The sequence below is a fragment of the Capricornis sumatraensis genome, chromosome 2 (genome assembly GCF_032405125.1).
Source record: "Capricornis sumatraensis isolate serow.1 chromosome 2, serow.2, whole genome shotgun sequence".
Classification (NCBI taxonomy): Eukaryota; Metazoa; Chordata; class Mammalia; order Artiodactyla; family Bovidae; genus Capricornis; species Capricornis sumatraensis.
Genome location: NC_091070.1, coordinates 103,176,727 through 103,203,639, shown reverse-complemented (window position 1 = coordinate 103,203,639; position 26,913 = coordinate 103,176,727). Strand labels below are relative to the sequence as shown.

At 43.1% G+C, this 26,913-nt stretch overlaps 1 protein-coding gene and 1 pseudogene across 1 annotated transcript in view; one reads left to right on the top strand and one right to left on the bottom strand.

The window, feature by feature from the left end:
- The first annotated feature begins 2,020 nt into the window (after positions 1-2,020).
- STYXL2 (serine/threonine/tyrosine interacting like 2) overlaps positions 2,021-26,913 on the top strand; it is a 42,415-nt gene continuing 17,522 nt past the window's right edge. The window contains exons 1-3 of the mRNA XM_068993600.1: positions 2,021-2,108; positions 10,340-10,571; positions 14,333-14,550. Of these exons, the coding sequence (XP_068849701.1) occupies positions 2,054-2,108; positions 10,340-10,571; positions 14,333-14,550 (505 nt within the window). The 5' untranslated portion in view covers positions 2,021-2,053. The remainder of the gene's footprint in view (positions 2,109-10,339; positions 10,572-14,332; positions 14,551-26,913) is intronic.
- On the bottom strand, positions 13,100-14,015 carry LOC138073513 (dynactin subunit 5-like; annotated as a pseudogene).

Sequence of the window (26,913 nt, the reverse complement as noted above, 5' to 3'; positions counted from 1 at the left end):
TGAAATTAAAAGACGCTTACTCCTTGGAAGAAAAGTTATGACCAACCTAGAGAGCATATTGAATAGCAGAGATATTACTTTGCCAACAAAGGTCCATCTAGTCAAGGCTATGGTTTTCCCAGTGGTCACGTATGGATGTGAGAGTTGGACTGTGAAGAAGGCTGAGCACCGAAGAATTGATGCTTTTGAACTGTGGTGTTGGAGAAGACGCTTGAGAGTCCCTTGGACTGCAAGGAGATCCAACCAGTCCATTCTGAAGATCAGCCCTGGGATTTCTTTGGAGGGAATGATGCTAAAGCTGAAACTCCAGTACTTTGGCCACCTCATGTGAAGAGTTGACTCATTGGAAAAGACTCTGATGCTGGGAGGGATTGGGGGCAGGAGGAGAAGGGTTCGACCGCGGATGAGATGGCTGGATGGCATCACTGACTCGATAGACATGAGTCTGAGTGAACTCCAGGAGTTGGTGATGGAGAGGGAGGCCTGGCGTGCTGCGATTCATGGGGTCGCAAAGAGTCTGACACGACTGAGTGACTAAACTGAACTGAACTGATAAGGGTCAGGAAACATATTGACTTCAGACTTTTAAAATCAAAAAGATAAAGTACAAGTTTCCAGTTCTGGAAAAGATGGCAAACACACCCTCCACCCAGACTCTCCCATGGATTGCCCTTATAAAACCTGGACAGAAGGATACAGCAACTGTTTGAGGATTCTGAAAAGTAAATAGTAGCAGGCAGATTGAGGAAGAAAACCAGTATCCAAAGTATCACCACCTCAGCAGTAATACACAGTCTTCACTCAGGCATGTGACAGTGATGGCTGCAATAGCCTGCAGTGCCTAAGAAAGGAAATATTATTCAGCAATAAGGAACAAATTATTGACTCTATTATTATTATTCTATTATTGCAATAGATTAGATGACTCAGATTCATTTTGCTAAGTGAAATAAACCGTATCAAAAAGACTACTTTACCTTCTGAAAAAGGCCACACTTAGGGACAGAAAACAGATTGGAATTGCTAGGGGGTGAGGTATAGGGAGGGTTTGACTATAAAACAAATGAGGCATGATGGAATTTTTGTGGGAAAATGGTATCCATTAAGCCTTCTCTCTTTAAAAAAAAATCCTCTGTAGATATAAAGGAAAGGGAAAACTAAGTGAAAAAGTCCCAAAGCTCACCATGACACCTGGAAAGAGAAGAACCCATCAGGGAGGAGGGAACCCACCACTATGCATGTATGTGTGACCCCATGGACTGTTGCCCACCAGGCTCCTCTGTCCATGGGATTTTCTGGCCAAGAATACTGGAGTGGGTTGTCATCTTCTCCAGGGACCCACTACTATATGGTCCTAAGCCTTGTTTCTTCCCTTCATTCACCATATTCCTCAAAGATCCCTTTGGACACCTCTGCTAAATTCTTTCCAGAGAACTAACATTTACCTAAGTGACTCTATTGCTTCCCTGGACTTAGGATGAGCCTGGACTTCTTGTATTCAGAATCAGGACTGTGCAGTTTATCACGTCTTCACACTTCCCTTGGTGCTGTGCCAGCCCTACTTCATCAGCCCATGCCCTTTAAGCAGGAGAAGATACGGTGCATGGAGGGAGTGCTGGCAGCCTACCCAGCCCAACAATCTAGCAGAACCCTGGCGGAAGCGCAGGTAGGGACATCGGATAGTAATGGTACCAGAGAAGCAGGGACAGGAAAAGAAGAAGGGAGCAGCAGTGCGTCCGAGGGTAGGAACACACAGAGAAAGCACACGTTAGAGTCAGTTCTCCCCAGTCTCTTCCCTCCACAACCCAGACTACCACGTCATCAAATATCAAGGCATCAATTCCGGTCTAAAAATAAGTAGGTGGCTAAGCCGTAGCATCCCCAGTGCTCTGCATTCTTAATCCCTTTACCGCCACTCATGGCTATAACTGGATCTAGGTTTCTTGTCTAAAAAGATGGCCTTCCATTCAGATACTCTCCTAAGTCATCTCACATGATATCCTCTTCTTTCAGGTACTCAGTGGTCTCAGATGCAGAGACAGAAAGCATTTTCATGGATCCCATTCACCTCTCCTCGGCTGTTGCAGCTAAACAGATCATCAATGAAGGTGATGCCATCAGATGCCAGGTGGGAGGGTCCACGGGTCCTCTGGAGACCCTCAGAAGGGGCTTATTGGAAGATGCCATGTGTTTCTCACGTGATTTCCATCCCATTAAGAGGAGCAGGTTCAAAGAAGGCAGTTCCTCCAACCCCTCCTCATCAACCTTCATGGAACAGAGTGGAAATTATTATGTCTCAGGGTGAACAGTTCTCTAGTCAACAGCCAGGGAGGTAACTCCAGTCTGCCACTAGGGCCTCTAATCCAGTTTTTCAGTTAAACTCGGGGGTCCTGGTTATGCTACAGATGCAGACCTGAGAGCCCCCAAAATGGCTGGGAGCATCCACAGAGTTCTGTTCAAGGGCATGTCTATATTTAAACCTGCATATCCACCAGAGATTAAAGACAGTTTTCACACTGAAGTATGAATGGGGAGGAGGTTTAAAAAAAAAAGATGGAATGGAAAGAGATGTTAATATTTATACAGGAAATTTTAGAGCAGAATCCATACAATATTTCATTCAAGGATACTCATCCAGATTGGATGGAAATTTGGGCAATGATCTTTCACAATGTCATTCCTGTCCCTTCTCATGCCTTTGCCTTTGGTGTCTCTCTCACTTCTGATGGGGATAGTGAGGTAAGGCAATGCTATTAATGACACAGCACCCACCTGGCCTTGAGCCTAATCTGGCATCCACAGCTGGTGGCCAGGATCACTTCCCTAGTGATGAGAACCAAACGTACTACTCCTTTTCCATGTAACCCCAGGTCTTCTTAGGCCCTAGACCCTTTGGGTCTCTGAGAACCTCTGGATCTCCTGTACACTTGGTGAGGAATGAGATACTTTACCTGATGTTGCTTGTTGGTCTGGGAATCCCAGGAAGGGGAGTCCCTTCCTAGGGTTGCTATTTGGAGAAGGCAATGGCAACCCACTCCAGTACTCTTGCCTGGAAAATCCCATGGACGGAGGAGCCTGGTGGGCTGCAGTCTATGGGGTCGCTAAGGGTCGGACACGACTGAGCGACTTCACTTTCACTTTTCACTTTCATGCATTGGAGAAGAAAATGGCAACCCACTCCAGTGTTCTTGCCTGGAGAGTCCCAGGGACGGGCGAGCCTGGTAGGCTGCCGTCTATGGGGTCGCACAGAGTCAGACATGACTGAAGTGACTTAGCAGCAGCAGGGTTGCTATTACCTCACTCCCAGTCAGGCCAAGGTGCATTTCAATTTTTTATTTATTCATCTTTGGCTGTGCTAGGTCTTTGCTGTTGCCCCGGCTTTTCTCTCGTTGTGGCGAGTGGTGGAAACCCTTCGCTGCAGTGTGAGGGCTTCTCACCGCAGTGGTTTCTCTTGTTGCGGAGCATAGGCTCTAGGGTGCTCAGGCTTCAAAAGCTGCAGTTCCCTGGCGCACAGGCTTCATAGCTGTAGTGTATGAGCTTAGTTGCTCCTCAGCATATGGGATCTTCCCGGACCAGGGGTCGAACCCATGTCTCCTGCACTGGCAGGAGGATTGTGTACCACTGAGCCTCCAGAGAAGCCCTGGCCAAGGTGTCTTGACCCCAGCCTAGTTCTTTCTAAACTTCTCACAGCACCACTCTAACTCTGGAAGTCCTTTGTCCCTCCTGAGTGGTTAGGAATATCCCCAGCAGCCCCTCCTGCATCATCTGTGCTCTGCGCTTCCCTTTCTGCTCCAGTCTCCAGGCTTCGTGTGTGAGTAAGAGTCCACTTTTAGGGGTAGTGAGAAAACCATGTGCTCTCTTTGAAAGCTTCACTGTCAGGTCTATGGGGTTCTAGGGACATTCAACGTTTATACTGAGACCTGAAAATGAGCAGTGCACTTTTTTTTCAATCCTGGATCATATCTAGGCATTAAGTCTAAGCTTCAGGAGTCTCAGTGGCTGATGGGTGGTGGAAGAAGAAGCAAAGAATAAATTACAGAAAAAAGGAAAATGTACCAAGTGATCTTTCAAAACATTGCCCTACTCAGTAATGACTAGAGAGGTAAAAATGGGTGTGGAAGAACCTTCCCATTTCAGGGAAGTCTGCATATGCCACACATCTGAGAGAGTGCAGAGGATTGTCTGGGCTTAACTGTCTTCTGAAGACACCTCCAGGAATAGAAATAAGCGGGAGGAACTGACGTGGCTGAGGTGTGGACTAGAAACCTAGGGAAAGTGCCCAGTGGGTAAGGGACTGGGACATTTGTTTTAAACAGGAGGGGAAAGAACTCAAAACAACACCCTGCTGTGTAAATAGCTGAGGGAAGGCCTAGCTGTATGTTTTAATGAGGCAATGGGGAGTCTTTTTCTCAGTGCAGTAAAAATATCTAAGTAGAAATCTTACTTCTACTTAGAAGGAAGGAAAGAGAGAGGCTTTCACATTTGCCATTTAAGACCCCAGGAGAGCCCAAGTGGTGGAGAAAATAGGAACACTTCATCTATTTTAAAACAAAATAGAACACTGGGATTGCAGAGGTTTCCTTCTTTCTGCTTTTGAAACAGAGATCAAAGAACATTTAGAGCTGAGACCTGTGAATGGATGTGGGGCCCATCAGGTGGTGCAGAAATGAGGGAGGAGAGAAAAGGGAAGCTTTAGGGAAATGAAGCACTCAGCCCTCAGCAGAACTCTGATCTCCTGGATCAACAGAACTTGAGCAGCAAGCCCAGTTTACACATTCCATGAAGAGCAAGGCCACATCTATTGGCCAAATGTGGCTGCACTCTTCACCCACATTTCACCCATGGAGAGGAGGTGGTGCTGGCGAGAGGTTATGACCAACATGGAGGACACCCGTTTCCTACTTACCTCCTTTTTCCTTCTCCTTGGTAACTAGACCATTCAGGTATGACCTAAATCAAATCCCTTACGATTATACAGTGGAAGTGAGAAACAGATTTAAGGGACTAGATCTGATAGAGTGCCTGATAAACTACGGACAGAGGTTCGTGACATTGTACAGGAGACAGGGATCAAGACCACCTCCAAGAAAAAGAAATGCAAAAAAGGCAAAATGGCTGTCTCAGGAGGCCTTACAAATTGCTGTGAAAAGAAGGGAAAGCAAAGGAGAAAAGGAAAAATATACCCATCTGAATGCAGAGTTCCAAAGAATAACAAGGAGACATAAGAAAGCCTTCCCCAGTAATCAATGCAAAGAAATAGAGGAAAACAATAGAATGGAAAAGACTAGAGAGCTCTTCAAGAGAATTAGAGATACCAAGGGAACATTTCATGCAAAAATGGGCTCGATAAAGGACAGAATGGTATGGACCTAACAGAAGCAGAAGATATTAAGAAGAGGTAGCAAGAATACACAGAAGAACTGTACAAAAAAGATCTTCATGACCCAGATAATCACAATGGTGTGATCACTCACCTAGACCCAGACATCCTGGAATTGGAAGTCAAGTGGGCCTTAGGAGCAACATTACAAACAAAACTAGTGGAGGTGATGGAATTCCATTGAGCTATTTCAAATCCTAAAAGATGATGCTGTGAGTGCTACACTCAATATGCCAGCAAATTTGGAAAACTCAGCAGTGGCCACAGGACTGGAAAAGGTCAGTTTTCATTCCAATCCCAAAGAAAGGCAATACTAAGGGATGCCCATACTACCACACAATTGCAGTCCTCTCCCATACTAGTAAAGTAAAGCTCAAAATTCTCCAAGCCAGGCTTCAACAATACGTGAATTGTCAACTTCCAGATGTTCAAGCTGGTTTTAGAAAAGGCAGAGGAACCAGAGATCAAATTGCCAACATCTGTTGGCTCATCAAAAAAGCAAGAGAGTTCCAGAAAAACAACTACTTCTGCTTTATTGGCTACACTAAAGCCTTTGACTGTGTGGATCACAACAAACTGCGGAAAATTCTTAAAGAGATGGGAATACCAGACCACCTTACCTGACTCCTGAGAAATCTGTATGCAGGTCAAAAAAGCAACAGTTAGAACTGGACATGGAACAACAGACCGGCTCCAAATCAGGAAAGGAGTATATCAAGGCTGTATATTGTCACCTGCTTATTTAACTTCTACGCAGAGTACATCATGAGAAACACTGGGCTGGAAGAAGCACAAGCTGGAATCAAGATTGCCGGGGAAAATATCAATAACCTCAATATGCAGATGACACCACCCTTATGGCAGAAAGTGAAGAAGAACTAAAGAGCCTCTTGATGAAAGTGAAAGAGGAGAGTGAAAAAGTTGTCTTAAAACTCAACATTCAGAAAACGAAGATCATGGCATCTGGTCCCATCAGTTCATGGCAAATAGATGTGGAAACAGTGACAGATTTTATATTTTTGAGCTCCAAAATCACTGCAGATGGTGACTGCAGCCGTGAAATTAAGACACTTACTCCTTGGGAGAAGTTATGATCAACCTCGACAGCATATTAAAAATCAGAGACATTACTTTGCCAACAAAGTTCTGTCTAGTCAAAGCTATGATTTTTCAATAGTCATGTATGGATGTGAGAGTTGGACTATAAAGAAAGCTGAGTGCTAAAGAATTGATGCTTTTGAACTGTGGTGTTGGAGAAGACTCTCGAGAGTCCTTAGGGCTGCAAGAAGATCCAACCAGTCCATCCTAAAGGAAATCAGTCCTGAATATTCATTAGAAGGACTGACGCTGAAGCTGAAACGCCAATACTTCGATCAACTGCTGCAAAGAGCTGACTCATTGGAAAAGACCCTGATGCTGGGAAAGATTGAAGACAGGAGAAGGGGCTGACAGAGAATGAGATGATTGGATGGCATCACTAACTCAATGGACATAAGTATGAGTAAACTCTGGGAGTTGGTGATGGACAGGTGATGGACCCCATGGACTGCAGCACCGAGGAGGCTTGGGTGCTGCAGTCCATGGTGTCACAGAGTCAGACATGACTGAGTGACTGAACAGAACTGATACATTCTTAGAGAAATGAAAGATCTTATTTTCCTCTATATTTGATAATTTGGAAGAAAATACATTGGAAGGAGAAGATAAAGTTTCACTCAAGAGGGAATTCATTTGAAATTTGAGCTTTTCTGGGCTGTTGTCAAAAAGATCCTGCATGCTATCTTGTGACTGGCATTAAGGCTCATTGCAGTTTTCCCACCTGTCATAGAGCTGGGAGGTTGAGGATCACAGGTGCCTATACTCTAGAGAGGCAGTCAGTTCAGTTCAGTTGCTCAGTCATGTCTGACTCTGCAACCCCATGGACTGCAGCATGCCAGGCTTCCCTGTTCATCACCAACACCCAGAGCTTGCTCAAACTCATGTCCATTGAGCTGGTGATGCCATCCAACCATCTCATCCTCTGTCAGTCCCTTCTCCTCCTGTCTTCAATCTTTCCCAATATCAGGGTCTTTTCCAATGGGTCAGTACTTTGCATCAGATGGCCAAAGTACTGGAGTTTCAGCTTCAGCATCAGTCCTTCCAATGAACACCCAGGACTGGTCTCCTTTAGGATGGACTGGTTGGATCTCCTTGCAGTCCAAGGGACTCTCAAAGAGTCTTCTCCAACACCACAGTTCAGAAGCATCGATTCCTCCATGATCAGCTTTCTTTATAGTCCAACTCTCACATCCATACATAACTACTGGAAAGACCATAACTTTGACTATATGCACTTTGTGGGCAAAGTAATGGCTCTGCTTTTTAATATGCTATCTAGGTTTGTCATAGCTTTTCTTCCAAGGAGCGAGCATCTTTTAATTTCATGGCTGCAGACACCATCTGCAGTGATTTTGGAGCCCCCAAATAAAGTCTCTCATGTTTCCACTGTTTCCCCATCTATTTCCCATGAAGTGATGGAACCAGATGCCATGATTTTTGTTTTCTGAATGTTGAGTTTTAAGCCAACTTTTTCACTCTCCTCTTTCACTTTCATCAAGAGGCTTTTTAGTTCCTCTTCACTTTCTGCCTTTAGGGTGGTATCATCTGTGTATCTGAGATTTTTTATATTTCTCCCAGCAATATTGATTCCAACTTGTGCTTCATCCAATCCAGCATTTTGCATGATGTACTCTGCATATAAGTTAAATAAGCAGGGTGACAATATACAGTCTTGATGTCCTCCTTTCCCAATTTGGAACCAGTCTGTTGTCCCATGTCCAGTTCTAACTGTTGCTTCTTGACCTGCATACAGATTTCTCAGGAGTCAGGTAAGGTGGTCTGGTATTCCCATCTCTTTAAGAATTTTCCGCAGTTTGTTGTGATCCACACAGTCAAAGGCTTTAGTGTAGCCAATAAAGCAGAAGTAGTTGTTTTTCTGGAACTCTCTTGCTTTTTTGATGAGCCAACGGATGTCGGCAATTTGATCTCTGGTTCCTCTGCCTTTTCTAAAACCAGCTTGAACATCTGGAAATTCACAGTTCATGTACTGCTGGAGCCTGGCTTGGAGAACTTTGAGCTTTATTTTGCTAGTGTTGGAGATGACTGCAATTGTGCAGTAGTCTGAACACTCTTTGGCATTGCCTTTCTTTGGGACTGGAATGAAAACGGATCTTTTCCAGTCCTGTGGCCACTGCTGAGTTTTCCATATTTGCTGGCATATTGAGTACAGCACTTTCACAGTATCATCTTTTAGGATTTGAAATAGCTCTACTGGAAGTCCATCACCTCCACTAGCTTTGTTCGTAGTGATGCTTTCTAAGGCCCACTTGACTTCACGTTCCAGGATGTCTGGCTCTAGGTGAGTGATCACATCATCATGGTTATCTGGGTCATGAAGATCTTTTTTGTACAATTCTTCTGTGTATTCTTGCCACCTCTTCTTAATGTCTTCTGTTTCTGTTAGGTCCATACCATTTCTGTCCTTTATCGAGCCCATCTTTGCACGAGATGTTCCCTTGGTAGCTCTAATTTTCTTGCAGCGATCTCTAGTCTTTCCCATTCTATTGTTTTCCTCTATTTCTGTGCACTGATCACTGAGGAAGGCTGTCTTATCTCTCCTTGCTCTTCTTTGGAACTCTGCATTCAGATGGGTATATCTTTCCTTTTCTCCTTTGCTTTTGGCTTCTCTTCTTTTCACAGCTATTTGTGAAAAGAAATAGCTCCCTAGACAAGCATTTTGCCTTTTTTGCATTTCTTTTTCCTGGGGATGGTACAATGTCACAAACCTCCATCCATAGTTGTTCAGGCACTCTATCAGATCGAATCCCTTGAGTTTATTTGTCACTTCCACTGTAAGGGATTTGATTTAGGTCATACCTGAATGACCTAGCGGTTTTCCCTACTTTCTTCAATTTAAATCTGAATTTGGCAATAAGCAGTTCATGAATTTCATGATCTGAGCCACAGTCAGCTCCCAGTCTTTTTTTTGCTGACTGTATAGAGCTTTTCCATCTTCGGCTGCAAAGAACATAATCAATCTGATTTTGGTATTGACCATCTGGTAATGTCCATATGTAGAATCTTCTCTTGTGTTGTTGGAAGAGAGTGTTTGCTATGACCAGTGTATTCTCTTGGCAAAACTCTGTTAGCCTTTGCCCTGCTTCATTTTGTACTTCAAGGTGAAATTTATCTGTTACTCCAGGTATCTCTTGACTTCCTACTTTTACATTTCAGTCCCATATGATGAAAAGGACATCATTTTGGGGTGTTAGTTCTAGAAGGTCTTGTAACTCTTCATAGAATCATTCAACTTCAGCTTCTTCAGCATTACTGGTTGGGGCATAGACTTGGATTACTGTGATATTGAATGGTTTGCCTTGGAAATGAACAGAGATCATTCTGTCATTTTTGAGATTGTGCCCAAGTAATGCATTCAGACAATAAATGAAATAAGTAAAATAAAGGTGTATTAGAACATGATCTAGCAAAAGTGACTGCTGAAAATTTTACTTTTCCCAGTTATTTGCCCTCTGTACATAATGGAGTCAAACTAATGGAATGAATTATGTCACTAAAGAATGTCATGCATTCATCTGGTAAATGCATCTAAGCATCGATTTTGTTTCATTATGGGTTTTACAAGTATAAATCGGACATATACTAGCTACTTCAGGACAGTGGTTTAAGAAACTGTCAGCCAGTTCTACAGAAATATGGGAGGAAATGAGGGAAACTGACATCCCTTCTCCCACCCCAGTACATCTATGCTACTGCTGATCCCTGTTAAGTCCTTCCTGGCAGATCAGATTCAGCCCATACACAGAGTCCTGGCAGAAAACGGACCAAGAGTGGATTCTCCCAAGGAGCAGAGAGGGTCGTGGTGTTCTTTCTCTTTGATGAGAATGCTGCTTCTCCCCCTAGAACTCAAGCCGCGTGGGGTCAGAGTCAAGGCAGAGTGTCCAGGCATGCTGGAGTCTGCCGAGCAGTTGCTGGTGGAGGACCTGTACAACCGTGTCAGGGAGAAGATGGATGACACCAGCCTGTACAACACTCCCTGCATCCTGGACCTCCAGCGGGCCTTGGCCCAAGACCGCCAAGAGGCTCCCTGGAATGAGGTGGATGAGGTCTGGCCCAACGTCTTCATAGCAGAGAAGTGAGTCTGATGGCCGGATGGTCATGAGCCTTTGTCCTACGCCTCTGGGTAGTTCCCAACAGAGATGAAACTCCCCCAACTTGGACCAATGGCCCCTATAGCTCCATCCAGCAAGTGGATGCTGCCTGAGCATTTTTCCAGCCCCCACCTTGGAGAAAGACCCAGCCCACCCACCTGCACACAGGGATTCCCAGGCAAAAAAGCTGGTATGGTTGTTTATCCTCCAACCTCCTGACAGGGCTCTCATTCACAGCCTTCCCCGCTGCCCCAGGTCCCCCGTCTGGGCCTCCCTTCCTGCCCAGAGCCTTGCCAATAGCACACACCTCACTATTACCATCGTTCCATGACATCCGTTACAACCATATAATGGGGCACTTGGAGCCACTGACAATATTGATTTTATGTGTATTTACTAACTTATGAAAATATCCACAATATATTAACAGGATAGATAGGTTACAAAACCTGTATATACGATATGATACTAATTTATATAGTGTGTATGTGTGTGTGTGTGTGCACAAGTGCTTTTGCATAGACAACAAGTTAGAAACAAATGTGATAAAAATTTCACAATACTTCTTGGTGGGAGGTGGTTCTATAAGTGATTTTCATTTTCTTCTTTAGATGTCTTCTGAATTGTATAGATATCCTACAGCAAACATTTGTTTTTATAATCAGAAAACAAAATGTTGTTTTTCAAAAGTTTATCAGTGGTATCCAGAACAAAACCCCAAACAACTCACTCACATCTTATTCCTTCATCATGGTCTTGCCAGTACATAACTGGTAACAAAAGGCTGATTTATGAAAACATTTTTGCTGATCTACTGGCTTCTTAATGAGATCTTTTCCTAATATAAGGGAGGGAACTTGGGGCCCCGAAAGCAGGCAATAGGGAAAATAGCTTTGGACACTGGGTCTTATCCTCCAGCATGGTATAATATGTTGCCCAGAACCTGATTCCCAGAGTTGGGCACCAAGTCCCAAGTGGTCCCTAGTTAGTTCCATAGACCCAGAAACATTGACACAGTGATGGACAGAGACTCTGGGCATCTTGAGAAACCCCCAGCTGAGGCCTCTGCTTCTTCTCGGGCGACCCTGTGTGCAGAAGCGCTTCAAACTAAGCTCCGCCTATTCCACGGCAGTAAAGAGAACTCTGAACCAGGGATCCCAAACTCGAGTTCTTTTGCTGTTTGTTTGTTTCATGTGTCACTCCTTTAATGTACAAACATAAAAAATGATAAACCAGAAAGCAGTTTTACATTGAACTAGTCTATGGGGTCGCACAGAGTCAGGCACGACTGAAGCGACTTAGCAGCAGCAGCAGCAGCAGCAGCAGCAGAGGTGACTACACACAGTTCTTTTTGCAAACCCCAGACCAGATATTAAGGCAAGACAGCTGCTGCAAGATCCTAACCTTTGGGGCTGAACTGTCTACCCCATTCGCAGCAGCGCTAGAGCATCTAGTAGCCAGAGCATCAAGCCAGGCCAGCCTTCTCAGGCCTTCACGTCTAAGTCTTCCTACTAGAGCATAATGGGGAGACTGTGCCATTACCCAGAAGATAAGGACAGCACTGGCAACTCTGTCTACTCCTCGGGACTCCAGGCCCCCAGAGTGATTTTAAGAGATCCCCATGTACATATGAGATTGGGCCCAAGTATTGATATTTCGGTCTGAACTGTGAGATTTATGGCAAATGCAGGATGGTCTGAATGGTTCCAGGCCAGAGAGCAAGTGTCACAAATGCTACATCTCCAGTGAAATAAGGCATGCACTGCTGCCCCTACACACCATGAGACAAGGGGTCTAGTCCGGTCTAGTCCATCCACATGTGAGACTCAAACATGGGACTTTACAAAAACAAAATCTGGATGCTAAGGGCCCCCCTTTTAATGAAAGCCAAGGCCCTAGAATAGAAGGCTAGAAAGTCTTTAATTATTCACCCCTAATTAAGATGATCAGGTCATTTTGGAAAGAAGAGAAATACTAACCACCCTCCCTGCAAGTTTTAGTAGCCAAGAGGAACCTGGGTGCTGAAAAGTGCCAAACACTTTTCTTTTTTGCAAATGACAAGCAGATGTGGCAACTGGCCAATTGCACGAGCAGCAGGGAAGCCAACAGTGACCCCTGTGAGTGGTGCTCACTGTGGCAGCTCATGTCCACGGGCTGCACACAACCTCCCCGCTGGGACAGAGAGCCCTGCTCCACCAGCTGCCCGCAGGCCAAAGCATAGGAGTGCTGGAAACAGATGAGTCTATGCTCCCCACATCATGGTACAGAGTGACATGAACAGATACGGTTTAAGCACAGCATTTGGAGACAACCCTCCAGTCATTCTGTTATTAATGTCTTAAGAGCTTAGAGCCTGGGAGGATTGAGAAATTCTAAAGAATGAAACAAACAAGCAAAAAAAGAGTGTGGGAGGTGTCAAAGACACAAGAGCTCCTTGTAGGTGCTCTCTGGTTCACTTTGTCCCCAAGTTCATCTTAGAGTTCAATCGAATTCAAGACACAAGGCAGAGACATTAGACCTGTGTCAAGGGCAAAAACTGTTGGTAGTCGCTCTTGGTGATGCCAGTCATCAGCTCCTGGGTACATTCTGGAAGCTCCCCTGAGAAGAGTCCTGGGCAGCCTGAGAAGACGGTGAGTGGTGGGACCACAGTTTCTGGGGGTAATACTGTGTTGTCAAGAATTTTTCAAGAGCCTTTCAATACACACCAGCACCCAGCCACACAATTCCTGCCAATGTGAACATAAGAGCCAATATGAGCTGCGCTGACCACACAGTCTTCCTCAATAAAGGTGTGGTCCCCAATACGTAAAGGAAGAAATGCAACCTTTGCTGAATTTCTTGAATGGTAGCCTTAGGACACCCCGACTTTTCACACCACAATGACGTCCAACTCTTACACTTGTCACACCCCCTCGGATAATACAGTCATTCATCACAATGGTCTTGCCATTGAGAACAATGTTCTGACTGCCACGCGGTACAGACTGGCGATTAACTTTGTTCTCAGATGCCATCTCAACATACTCGGACTTGTAGAGCGGCTCGCCCCACTCCCTGGCCACCAACGCCTCAGCACAGCTCTGGCTCCTGTCGAAGTCTGTCCGCCAGTCTTTCTGATTGGAACTCCGACAACTTCTGGCTGCTCCACCGCTTCTGCTCTGGGTGGACAGTGGTCCTGACCTCCAGTTCTTGTTCAGAGTCTTTTCTTAGGAACAAGTCCTAAAACACAGTTGATTCATTTTTACAATCTTCAGATAGGAATAAGAATAGTTATTCTACTTCTGAAGTTTATTATTAGGATAAATTAAAATAGTGCATATGAAAGCACTTTGAAAAATATAGCATGCCACATCATGAAACATACTTAATTTTATAATTATTTTTGACTGCCACTTTTGTGTCTTGATAAATGTCCATCCTGAAGTCATGGAATTTTAGCCTAGAGCTTTCTGGGTCAATCAGTTGTTTCCTTGCACATCAGCCCTGTTCTCCTCTTTCTCCTGTCCTCCCCTGCCCAGCTCTCCCTCTCTTCTCTCTCTTGCTAGAGCTAGGTCACTGATCCATTTTTATAACAATATTTGCAGTGAGCCTCAGACATACTGTGGAGCAGGGGAAGTGGTATTCACCCAGCTGGGCTCTCCTGACCCTGCTGAAGCAGGCTCCCAATCTCAGTGGTAAGGTACTTTTCTAGTTCTGATGCTGGCAAAAAAAAAAAGAAAAAAAGTCCCTGCTTCTTTCTCTTTAGGAGTGTGGCTGTGAACAAGGGGAGGCTGAAGAGGCTGGGAATTACTCACATCCTGAATGCTGCTCATGGCACTGGTGTCTACACGGGGCCTGAATTCTACACCGGCCTGGAGATCCAGTACCTGGGTGTGGAGGTGGATGATTTTCCTGAGGTGGATATCTCCCAGCATTTCCGGAAGGCAGCCGAGTTCCTGGATGAAGCCCTGCTGACCTACAGAGGTGAGGGGGTCTGCTCACTCCAGGCTGCTGGAGTTCCACAGCAGGAGGAGCAACATAGAGAATGCTAGGAAAACCTCCAGGTTATCTGCTGTCCGGAGATCATCTATGTTAAGACGGTTGTCGTCTCATTCTAGGAGAAGGGGGAAGGAATGGAGCAGTATTCACCCAATAAGTAATTATTGAGGGCCCAACACGGGCCAGGTGCTATTCTAGACTTTGTGGTGAAAGATATGGACAAAGCTTCCGGCCTTTGATACTTACATTGTAGTGAAGGCAGAACAATATAAAAAGAAAAGAAAAAGAAAACGGTCAGATACCGATCAGTGTAAGGCAGAGATGACAACTGGGATGATGTGCTGGAGTGGCTGACAAGCTCCTACAAGAGTGGTTGAGAAGGCCTCTCTGAGAAGGAAATATTTAAGCTGAGTGACAAGAGGAACTAGCTATGGAAAAAGTGGATGAAGAATATTCCTGGCAAGGGAAGTGTCCACGCACAGACCCAAAGTTGGAATAAGCTTTATGTGTTCAGGAAGCACAAGGCGATTAGCCTGGTGGGTTAGGTTGGCGAGTGGGGATGGCAGGGTCCCATTGTGCAGAAGTTAAGGACCAGCGGAAGGGAGCTAAAAGACACCTTGGGCTGACCTACATTATGACAGACTCATTCCTTGAGCTTTGGAGGCAAGACTGGCTGGGGAGATGAGAGTGGGGATGAGAGCAGAGCTGATGCTATCACTGGTGTCCCAGTGGGATGATAGGAAACTGTCCACAGAGTTGATGGGCATTGGTCTCGTGAGGATCTCAACAAGGAGAGACTAGAGTTTATGCAGTGTGGGTGAGTGGTAGCTTAGGATCTGGGGCCCAAAAATCCAGGCTGCAGTCAGTAGTTGCTATGCTCTCTTTATACAAGAAATCACAGTTTTCTTACCAATAGAACAAATAGATCTAGTGCTCCTAAAATTACTGTGAGGATTAAAATTGCAAAAATGCATATAAGAGCTCATTTAGCACAGAATTGGACCAATGATAAATGTTTTAAAACTTATAGCTATTACTATAATAAATATTAGTAATGATTCCTGGGAGGGACATTTCCTATCACCAACTGGCCAGGAAGGGTAACTTTAATGGATATATGTATAATGCAAGATTCACAGGCATGATCCCTGGGTCAGGAATATCCCCTAGAGTAGGAAATGGCAACTTGTTCCAGTATTCTTGCCTTGAAAATTCCATGGAGAGAGGAGCCTGGAGGGCTATAGGCCATGGGGTGGCAAAGAGTTGGACGTGACTGAGCACACACATATCCCCACTTCATGGGTCACAGTCTTGTCATACTAAAGGGGCTTGCATAACTCAATGGAGCCATGCCATGCGGGGCCGCCCAAGCCTGATGAGTCACAGTGAAGAATTCTGACAAAACATGGTCCACTGGAGGAAGGAATCACTCCAGTATTCCTGCCACGAGAACCCTATGAACTGTATAAAAAGGCAAAAAGGTATGACACCAGGATATGAGCCCCATAGGTCAGAAGGTATCCAACATGCTACTGGAGAAGACCAGAGGGCAATTACTAATAGCTCCAGAAAGACTGAAGCAGCTGAGTCAAAGTGGAAGTGATGCTCAGTTGTGGATGTGTCTGTTGGTGAAAGTAAAGTCCGATGCTGTAAAGAACAATATTGCACAGGAACCTGGAATGTTGGGTCCATGAATCAAGGTAAATTGGATGTGGTCAAACAGGAGAGGGCAAGAGTGAACATCAATATCTTAAGAATTAGTGAATTAAAATTGATTAGAATGGGTGAGTTTAATTCAGATGACCATTGTATCTACTACTGTGGCAATAAATCCCTTAGAAGAAATGGAGTAGCCCTCATAGTCAACAGAAGAATCTGAAATGCAATACTTGGGTGCAATCTCAGATATCCAAAAAATGACAAAATATGCAAAAACCTCAGATATCAAAAACGACAGAATGATCTTGCTTTGTTTCCAAGGTAAACCACTCAACATCACAGTAATCCAAGTCTATGCCCCAACCACTAGTGCTGAAGAAGTTGAAGCTGACTAGTTCTATTGAAACCCACAAGACCTTCTAGAACACCAAAGCTCCTTTTCATCATAGGGGATTGGAATGCAAAAGTAGGAAGTCAAGAGATACCTAGAACAACAGGCAATTGGAATACAAATTGAAGCAGGGCAAAGGCCAACAGAGTTTTGTTAAGCAAATATCCTTTTTCAACAACACAAGAGACAACTATACAAGTGGACATCACCCTATAGCCAATTCTGAAATCAGATTGATTATGTTCTTTCCAGCCAAAGATGAAGAAACTTTAACAACCAGCAAAAACAAGACCTGGGGCTGACTGTGGCTCAGATCGTGAGCACCTTATTGCAAAAATCAAGCTTAAGTTGAAGAAAGTAGGGAAAATCATTAGGCTATTCAGGTATGACCTAAATAAAATCCCTTATGATTATACGGTGGAGGTGATGGATAAACTTAAGGAATTGGATCTGGTAGACAGAGTGTCTGAAGAGGTATGCATGAAGGTTTGTAACTTTGTATAGGAGGCAGTGACCAAAATCATCGCCAAGAAAAAGAAATGCAAGAAAGCAAAGCAGTTTTCTGAGGAGGTTTACAAATAGCTAAGGGAAGAAGAGAAGCAAAAAGGCAAGAGGGAAAAGGAAAGATATACCCAATTAGTCACAGTTCCAGAGACCAACAGGGAGAGCTCAGAAAGCCTTCTCAATGAACTATGCAAAGAAATAAAGGAAAACGATAGAATGGGAAAGGCTAGAGATCTCTTCAAGAAAAGTAAAGCCATCAGGGAACATTTCATGCAAGGATGGGCACAATAAAGGACAGAAAAAGAGGACTGAAGATAGCAGAGAACGTGGAGTACATCTCTCTCCATGGATACACCAGGAATACACCTTAGCATACAGAAATGCATGCAGAACACCAGCTGAGAGTGGGCAGGAGTACCTGACCAGAGGAAAAGAATATATAGAACCACACAAAACTTGGTCGGATGAAGGAACTAAGGGGGAAACCAGGAGTGTTAGTAGAACTGGACCTGCCCTCGGTGGGTGGGGGAACTGAAGCAGGGGTCCGATCCCCACATCAGGTAGTTGCCTGAGTTAGAGGAGAAACAGTTAAGGCTAAGAGTGAAATGGCTGATCTGCGGCAGCCTAAGTGGAATGAGATCAGACAGTCCTTGCTGCAGCCATACACACCCTGGACAGGGATGAGGGTCCCCTGGAAGGTGCAGCGAGGCTGGGAGCTGGAGTCTGGGGAGTGTGGAGTGAGCCCAGGGCGAGGGGTGCTGTTGACTGCAGAGAGACAGATCAGGGGGAGGCGAGGGAGGAGACTGTGATGAGAAATGCCTGTGGAGGAAAGCTAGGTGGCCATGGAAGCAAGGCGATACTGCTGAGTCATGCATAGGGGATGGAGCCATTACCATAGCCTCTCTCCCCACATGTCAGCACTGGCAGCAGCTTAAGAACAGAGAGGCTGGCCCATTGAACGTCTGACGCACTGAACTACAGAGTAGGACCTCACCCAGGTTGCTCCTTTAAGTGACTGATGTGCAGAACAAGAGTAGGATGCCCAGGGACCCCCTGGCTGGGCATCCAGGGGGTCCCTCTGTGTGCCTGAATGGGCGGAGCTACAGAGAAAGACTGGCCAAAGAGGCCTTCTGATTGCCAGCTACACAGGCTCGAAAAAAGACTCTGATAGAGTCATAACTCATGCGGCAGAAGCAGTCCGTGTCCCTGCACACTTTGCGCCGCCAGGGTCCCCCCAGGCCAAGCAGCTGGGCCACCTAAACACTCAACTCTCATTGGGGCAGAGCTGCCACAGGCAAAACAGTCTCGCATCTATGCGTGCAGGGTCACTTCAGTAGTGTCCAGCTCTTTGCGACCCTGTGAACTGTGGTCACCCAGTCTTCTCTGTCAGGGAAGGGGTTCTCCAGGCAAGAATACTGGAGCGTACTGGCCAGTACTGGTAGCCATGCCCTCCTGCTACTGCTGCTAAGTCGCTTCAGTCGTGTCCAACTCTGTGCAACCCCATAGATGGCAGCCCACCAGGCTCCCCCATCCCTGAGATTCTCCAGGCAATAACACTGGAGTGGGCTGCCATTTCCTTCTCCATGGAGCGCCAAGCCCTCCTAGAGCACTACAGTTCCTGATGCCCTTAGCCACCAACTCCCCTGAGGACCTGGTGCTGCCAGAACCCCTGCGACCCAAGCAGCTGCACCTCCTCCACACCTGGCCCTCACAGAGCAAACCCAAGTCCTCCAGGGAAGCCGCAGGAGCAAAGCCCAGTGGACGACCCACATGCAGAAGTGGAAATAAAACCAGAATTGAAACCCAGGGGCAGTGTGGCTAAGGAAGAAGACCCAAAACCTTCCCACCAGCTGTACTAGCTGCAGATTAAATCCACATGATCAACTAGGCAGACTCTGTGTCTATGGAATATATAAATGGTCATTGAGAGCTCCTACAAAAGAAAATTCAGTAGTTCTAATAACTGTGGATATTGGAGGCAAGAACATACAGGAGGAGGACCAGATTAGAATCTGAGCTTCCCTCACAGCAGGTCCAGAGACCAGCACAGTGTTGGAGGGCATCCTGGAGAGGTGAGGTGGACTGTCACTCCCAGTAAGGGAAAGGACTCTGACAGCAATGACTCAAGAAAAACATTTATTTTTATGTTTTGTCTTACTCTGTAGATCCCTTTGGATTTTTTTCCCCTTTCCACTCCTCTCTGTTGTAGTTGTTGATTTTATTGGCACTATGAAATCTAATTAAGCTTTTGAGCTTTTTTCTTAATCAGTCACTGTTTTTTTAATTGCTATTATAAACCTTTGCCTCTACATTGGGCTTTTGCAGTTCTGTGGAGTTTTCCTTTTTTTTTTTTTTCCTTCTTCTGTTTTTTTCTTTCTTTTCTCTTCTTTATAATTTTACTTTTTTAAACCTATTGTATTTTTTCTACATTTATTCCTTTGTTTGTCTTTCCTACTGTTCTTTTCCCCTTGCAGTTAATCTTTAATGTATATAAATCTTCTTAATCTACCTCTATTTAACTTTGCATATCTATTCTTTCTTTCCTCTCCTCTCAGCATTTTGGTGTGTAATTTTCATCGCTTTATTCCCCAATCGGCACCTTGCTTTAGTTTTGTCTCCCAGTTCATGCTTTAGTTAGTTTTGTTCTTAACTGGTAAATATATTTTTTTATTTCCTTTGTTTGTTGGGTCAATCTCCTGAACTTTACTTTTGTTGGTGGGCTGTTTTCACTTTGCTCATGGGTCTATATGTATATCTGTATATTCTATTATTTTAATTATTTGCTTGATTTTGTAATTGCCATTTGTCCGGGGTTCATCTTTGGTTTCTCGTTTTTGGATATTTGTTTTAATCTCACTTAATCCCATAACAAACCACTTGTGGAATCTTTGTTCCTGACCAGAAATCAAGCCCAGGGCTTTTGGAGTGGGAGCACTGACTCCAAGACTCTAGACAACCAGAGAGCTAATCTTAGGGAGTATCAAATAGTGAGAACTCACACAAAGAAAACCACTTGACTACAAGACCCAGCATCGCCATCCACTACTAGCACCCTGTGCAGGATGCCTCTTCTAAACAACAAATAAAACAAAAATACAAACCCAATCATCAGCAGACAGGATTACCACCTCACTCAGCCTTACCCATCAGAGCAAAAACAAACAAAAACTAAGCACAAATCTCACCCTTTACAAGCTTACACAAGCCACTGGACCAAACTTAGGAGGGCAGAAACCAATCAGAAGAAAGAATTCAACCCTGAAGCCTGGGAAAAGGAGACCTCAAACACAATAAGTTTAAAAAAAATAATGAAAAGGCAGAGAAATACTGCACAAATGAAGGAACAAACTAGAAACACATTAGTCCAAACAAATGAAGAGGAAATATGCAAACTACCTGAAAAAGTATTCAGAATAATGAGAGTAAAGATGCTCAAAAACCTTGAACACAAAATGGATAAAATGCAAGAATAAATTAACAAAGACCTAGAAGAACTAAAGAATAAACATACAGAGACAAACAACATAACTAATGAAATTAAAAATACTCTAGAAAGAATCAATAGCAGAATATCTGAAGCAGAAGAACGAATCAGTGAGCTGGAAGACAAAGTGGTGGAAATAACTTCTGAAGAGCAGAATAAAGTAAGAAGAATGAAAACAACTGATAACAGTCTCAGAGACCTCTGGGACAATATCAAATGCAGCAATATTGGAATTATAGGGGTTCCAGAAGAAGAAGAGAAAAAGAAAGGGTATAAAAAAATTTTTAAAGATATTATAGTTTGAAATTTCCCCAACATGGAAAAGGAAATAGTCAATCAAGTGCAAGAGGCACAAAGAGTCCCATACAGGATAAACCCAAGGAGAAACATGCCAAGACATATACTAATCCAACTAATAAAAACTAAACACAAAGAAAAAACATTAAAGCAGCAAGGGAGAAGCAACAAGTAACATACAAGGGAAAGCTCATATGCTCAACAGTTGATCTTTCAGCAAAAACTCTGCAGGCCAGAAGGGAATGGCAGGATATATTTAAAGTACTGAAAGGAAAACTTTACAACCAAGATTACTGTACCCAGCAAGGATCTCATTCAAAATGGATGGAGAAATAAAAAGCTTTTCAGACAAGCAAAAGTCAAAAGAATTCAGTACCACAAAACCAGCTTTACAACAAATGTTAAAGGGACTTATATAGTCAAGAAATACAAGACAAGAAAAAAGATCTACAAAATCAACCCCAAACAATTAAGAAAATGGCAATAGGAACATATGTATCAATAATTACTTTAAATGTAAATGGATTAAATGGTCCAACCAAAAGACACAGACTAGCTGAATGGATACAAAAACAAGATCCATACGCATACGCTGTCTACAAGAAACACACTTCAGACCTCAAGACACATATAAACTGAAAGTGAGAGGATGGAAAAATATATTCCATGCCAATGGGAAAGAAAAGAAAGCTGGAGTAGTGATCCTCATATCAGACAAAATAGACCTTAACATAAAGACTATTACAAGAGATAAGGAAGGACACTACATAATGATCAAGGGATCAATCCAAGAGGAAGACATAACAATTGTAAACATCTATGCACCAACATGACTGAGCGACTTCACTTTCCAATTTCATTTCCATGCACTGGAGAAGGAAATGGTGACCCACTCCAGTGTTCTTGCCTGGAGAATCCCAGGGATGGAGGAGCCTGGTGTGCTGCCATCTATGATGTCGCACAGAGTCGGACATGACTGAAGCGACTTAGCAGCAGCAGCAGCATGCACCCAACACAGGAGCACCTCAATTCATAAGAGAAACACTAACAGACATAAAAGGAGAAATTGACAGTAACACAATAATACTAGGAGACTTTAACACCCTACCCACACCAATTGGCAGATCATCAAAACAGAAAATTAACAAGGAAACACAAGTCTTAAATGACACATTAGATGAGATGGGGTCTCATTGATATTTTCAGGACATTCCATCCCAGTACAGAAGAATACAACTTCTTCTCAAGTGCACAAGGAACATTCTCCAGGATAGACCACATCCTGGGTCCCAAACCAAACCTCAGCAAATTTAAGAGAATTGAAATCGTATCACGCATCTTCTCCAACCACAGCGCTATAAGACTAGATATCAATTACAAGAAAAAACTGTAAGAAACACAAACACATGGAGATTAAACAATATGTTTCTAAATAACCAACAGGTTACTGAAGAAATCAAAAGGGAACTCAAAAAATTTCTAGAAGCAAATGACAATGAAAACACAACTCAAAACCTACAGGATGCAGCAAAAGCAGTTTTAAGAGGGAATTTTATAGCAATACAATCCTACCTCAAGAAACAAGAAAAACATCAAATAAACAACCTAACTTTACCCCTAAAACAACTGGAAAAAGAACAAAAACCCCTCAAAATTAGTAGAAGGAAAGAAATCATAATGATCCAAACAGTAATAAATGAAAAAGAAATGAAAGAAACAATAGTAAAGATCAATAAAACTAAAAGCTGGTTCTTTGAAAAGGTAAACAAAATTGACAAAACTTTAGCCAGACTCATCAAGAACAAAAGAGAGAAGAATCCAACCAACAAATCAGAAATGAAAAAGGAGAGGTTACAACAGACAATGCAGAAATACAAAGGATTATAAGTGACTATTATGATCAACTATATGGCAATAAAATGGATAACCTGGAAGAAATGGACAGAGTCTTAGAAAAGTTCAATCTTCCAAGACTGAACCAGAAAGAAACAGAAATTATGAACAATCCAATTACAAGCACTGAAACTGAATCTGTGATCAAAAATCTCCCGAAAAACAAAAGCCCAGGACGAGATGGATTCACAGGAGAATTCTATCAAACATTTAGAGAAGAGCTAAGGCCTATCCTTCTAAAACTCTTTCAAAAAACTGAAGAGGAAAGAACACTTCCAAACTCATTCTACAAGGCTACCATCACCCCGATACTAAAACCAAAGACAACACAAAAAAAGAAAAATACAAGCCAATATCACTGATGAACATAGATGCAAAAATCCTCAACAAAAGTTTAGCAAATAGAGTTCAGCAACACATCAAAAATTTCATACACCATGATCAAGTTGGGATTATTCCAGGGATGCAAGGATTCTTCAGTATATGCAAATCAATCAATGTGATACACCATATTAACAAATCAAAAGATAAAAACCATATGATCACCTCAATAGATGCAGAAAAAGACTTTGACAAAATTCAGCACCCATTTATGTTTAAAACTCTTCAAAAAATGGGCATAGAAGGAACTTACCTCAACATAGTAAAGGCCATATATGATAAGCCTACAGCAAATGTTATTCTCAATGGTGAAAAACTAAAAGCATCCTCCTAAGACCAGGAACAAGACAAGGGTGTCCACTTTCACCACTATTACTCAACATAGTTCTGGAAGTCCGAGCTACAGCAATGAGAGAAGAAAAAGAAATAAAAGGAATCCAGATTGGAAAAGAAGAAGTAAGCTCTCACTGTTTGCAGATGACATGATACTGTGCATAGAAAACCCTAAAGATAGTATCAGAAAATTACTAGAGCTAATCAGTGAATTTAGCAAAGTTGCAGGATACAAAATCAATACTCAGAAATCACTTGCATTTCTATGTACTAACAATGAAAAATCAGAAAGAGAAATTAAGGAATCAATCCCATTCACCATTGCAACAAAAAGAATTAAATATCTAGGAATAAACTTGCCTAAGGAGACAAAAGAACTGTACAGAGAAAATTACGAGACACTAATGAAAGAAATCAAAGATGACATAAACAGATGGAGAGATATTCCATGTTCCTGGGTAGGAAAAATTGATTTTGTGAAAATGACTATACTACCAAACTGCAATCTACAGATTCAGTGTGGTCCCTATCAAATTACCAATGGCATTCATCACAGAACTAGAACAAAAAATTTCACAGTTCATATGGACACACAAAAAATGCCGAATAGCCAAAGCAGTCCTAAGAAAGCAGAATGGAGCTGGAGGAATCAACCTTCCTGACTTCTGATTACACTACAAAGCTACAGTCATCAAGACAGTATGGTACTGGCACAAAAACAGAAATATAGACCAACGGAACAAGATAGAAAGCCCAGATATAAACCAATGCTCCTATGGGTATCTTATTTTTTATAAAGGATATAAGAATATACAATGAGGCAAAGACAGTCTCTTCAATAAATGATGCTGGGAAAACTGGACAGCTGCATGTAAAAGAATGGAATTAGAACACTTCCTAACAGCATACACAAAGATAAACTCAAAATGGATTAAAGACCTAAATGTAAGACCAGAAACTATAAAACTCATAGAGGAAACCATAGGCAGAACATGACATAAATCAAAGCAAGATCTTCTATGACCCACATTCTAGTGTAATGGAAATAAAAACAAAAGTAAACAGGGGGGATCTGATTAAGCTTAAAAACTTTTGCACAGCAAAGAAACCTATAAGCAAGGTGAAAAGTCAACCCACGGAATGGGAAAAAATAGAGCAAGTGAAACAAATGACAAAGGATTAATTTCCAAAATATACAAGCAGCTCATACAACTCAATGCCAGAAAAGCAAACAACCCAATCAAAAAGTGGGAAAAAGACTTAAACAGACATTTCTCCAAAGAAGACATACAGATGGCTCACAAACACATGAAAAAATGCTCAGCATAGCTCATTATTCAGTTCAGTTCAGTTCAGTAACACAGTCATGTCTGACTCTTTTCGACCCCATGAATCGCAGCACACCAGGCCTCCCTGTCCATCACCAACTCCCAGAGTTCATTCAAACTCACATCCATCAAGTCGGTAATGCCATCCAGCCATCTCATCCTCTGTCGTCCCCTTCTCCTCCTGCCCCCAATCCGTCCCAGCATCAGAGTCTTTTCCAATGAGTTAACTCTTCACATGTGGTGGTCAAAGTATTGGAGTTTCAGCATCAGTCCTTCCAATGGACACCTAAGACTGATCTCCTTTAGGATGGACTGGTTGGACCTTCTTGCAGTCCAAGGGACTCTCAAGAGTCCACTCCAACACCTCAGTTCAAAAGCATCAATTCTTCGGCGCTCAGCTTTCTTCACAGTCCAACTCTGACATCCATACATGACCACTGGAAAAACCATAGCCTTGACTAGACGGACCTTTGTTGGAAAAGTAATGTCTCTGCTTTTCAATATGCTATCTAGGTTGGTCATAACTTTTCTTCCAAGCATCTTTGGGCGTCTTTTAATTTCATGGCTGCAATCACCATCTGCAGTGAATTTGGAGCCCAAAAAAATAAAGTCTGTCACTGTTTCCACTGTTTCCCCATCTATTTCCCATGAAGTGATGGGACCAGATGCCATGATCATCGTTTCCTGAATGTTGAGCTTTAAGCCAACTTTTTCACTCTCCTCTTTCACTTTCATCAAGAGGCTTTTTAGTTCCTCTTCCCTTTCTGCCATAAGGGTGGTGCCATCTGCACATCTGAGGTTATCGATATTTCTCCCGGCAATCTTGATTCCAGCTTGTGCTTCTTCCAGTCCAGCGTTTCTCATGATGTACTCTGCATATAAGTTAAATAAGCAGGGTGACAATATACAGCCTTGACGTACTCCTTTTCCTAGTTGGAACCAGTCTGTTGTTCCATGCCCAGTTCTAACTGTTGCTTCCTGACCTGCATATAGGTTTCTCAAGAGGCAGGTCAGGTGGTCTGGTATTCCCATCTCTTTCAGAATTTTCCACAGTTTATTGTGATCCACACAGTCAAAGGGTTTGGCATAATCAATAAAGCAGAAATAGATGTTTTTCTGGCACTCTCTTGCTTTTTCCATGATCCAGTGGATGTTGGCAATTTGATCTCTGGTTCCTCTGCCTTTTCTAAAACCAGCTTGAACATCAGGAAGTTCACGGTTCATGTATTGCTGAAGCCTGGCTTGGAGAATTTTGACCATTATTTTACTAGCATGTGAGATGAGTGCAATTGTGTGGTAGTTTGAGCATTCTTTGGCATTGCCTTTCTTTGGGATTGGAAAGAAATCCCAGTCCTTTTACAGTCCTGTGGCCTCTGCTGAGTTTTCCAAATTTGCTGGCATATTGAGTGCAGCACTTTCACAGCATCATCTTTCAGGATTTGAAATAGCTCCACTGGAATTCCATCACCTCCACTAGCTTTGTTCATAGTGATACTCTCTAAGGCCCACTTGACTTCACGTTCCAGGATGTCTGGCTCTAGGAGAGTGATCACACCACAGTGATTATCTTGGTCATGAAGATCTTTTTTGTACAATGCTTCTGTGTATTCTTGCTACTTCTTCTTAATATCTTCTGCTTCTGTTAGGTCCATACCATTTCTGTCCTTTATCGAGCCCATCTTTGCATGAAATGTTCCCTTGGTATCTCTAATTTTTTTGAAGAGATCTCTAGTCTTTCCCATTCTGTTGTTTTCCTCTATTTCTTTGCATTGATCACCAAGGAAGGCTTTCTTATCTCTTCTTGCTATTCTTTGGAACCCTGCATTCAGATGCTTATATCTTTCCTTTTCTCCTTTGCTTTTCACTTCTCTTCTTTTCACAATTATTTGTAAGGCCTCCCCAGACAGCCATTTTGCTTTTTTGCATTTCTTTTCCATGGGGATGGTCTTGATCCCTGTCTCCTGTACAATGTCACGAACCTCAGTGCATGGTTCATCAAGCAGTCTATCTATCAGCTCTAGGCCCTTAAATCTATTTCTCACTTCCACTGTATAATCATAAGGGATTTGATTTAGGTC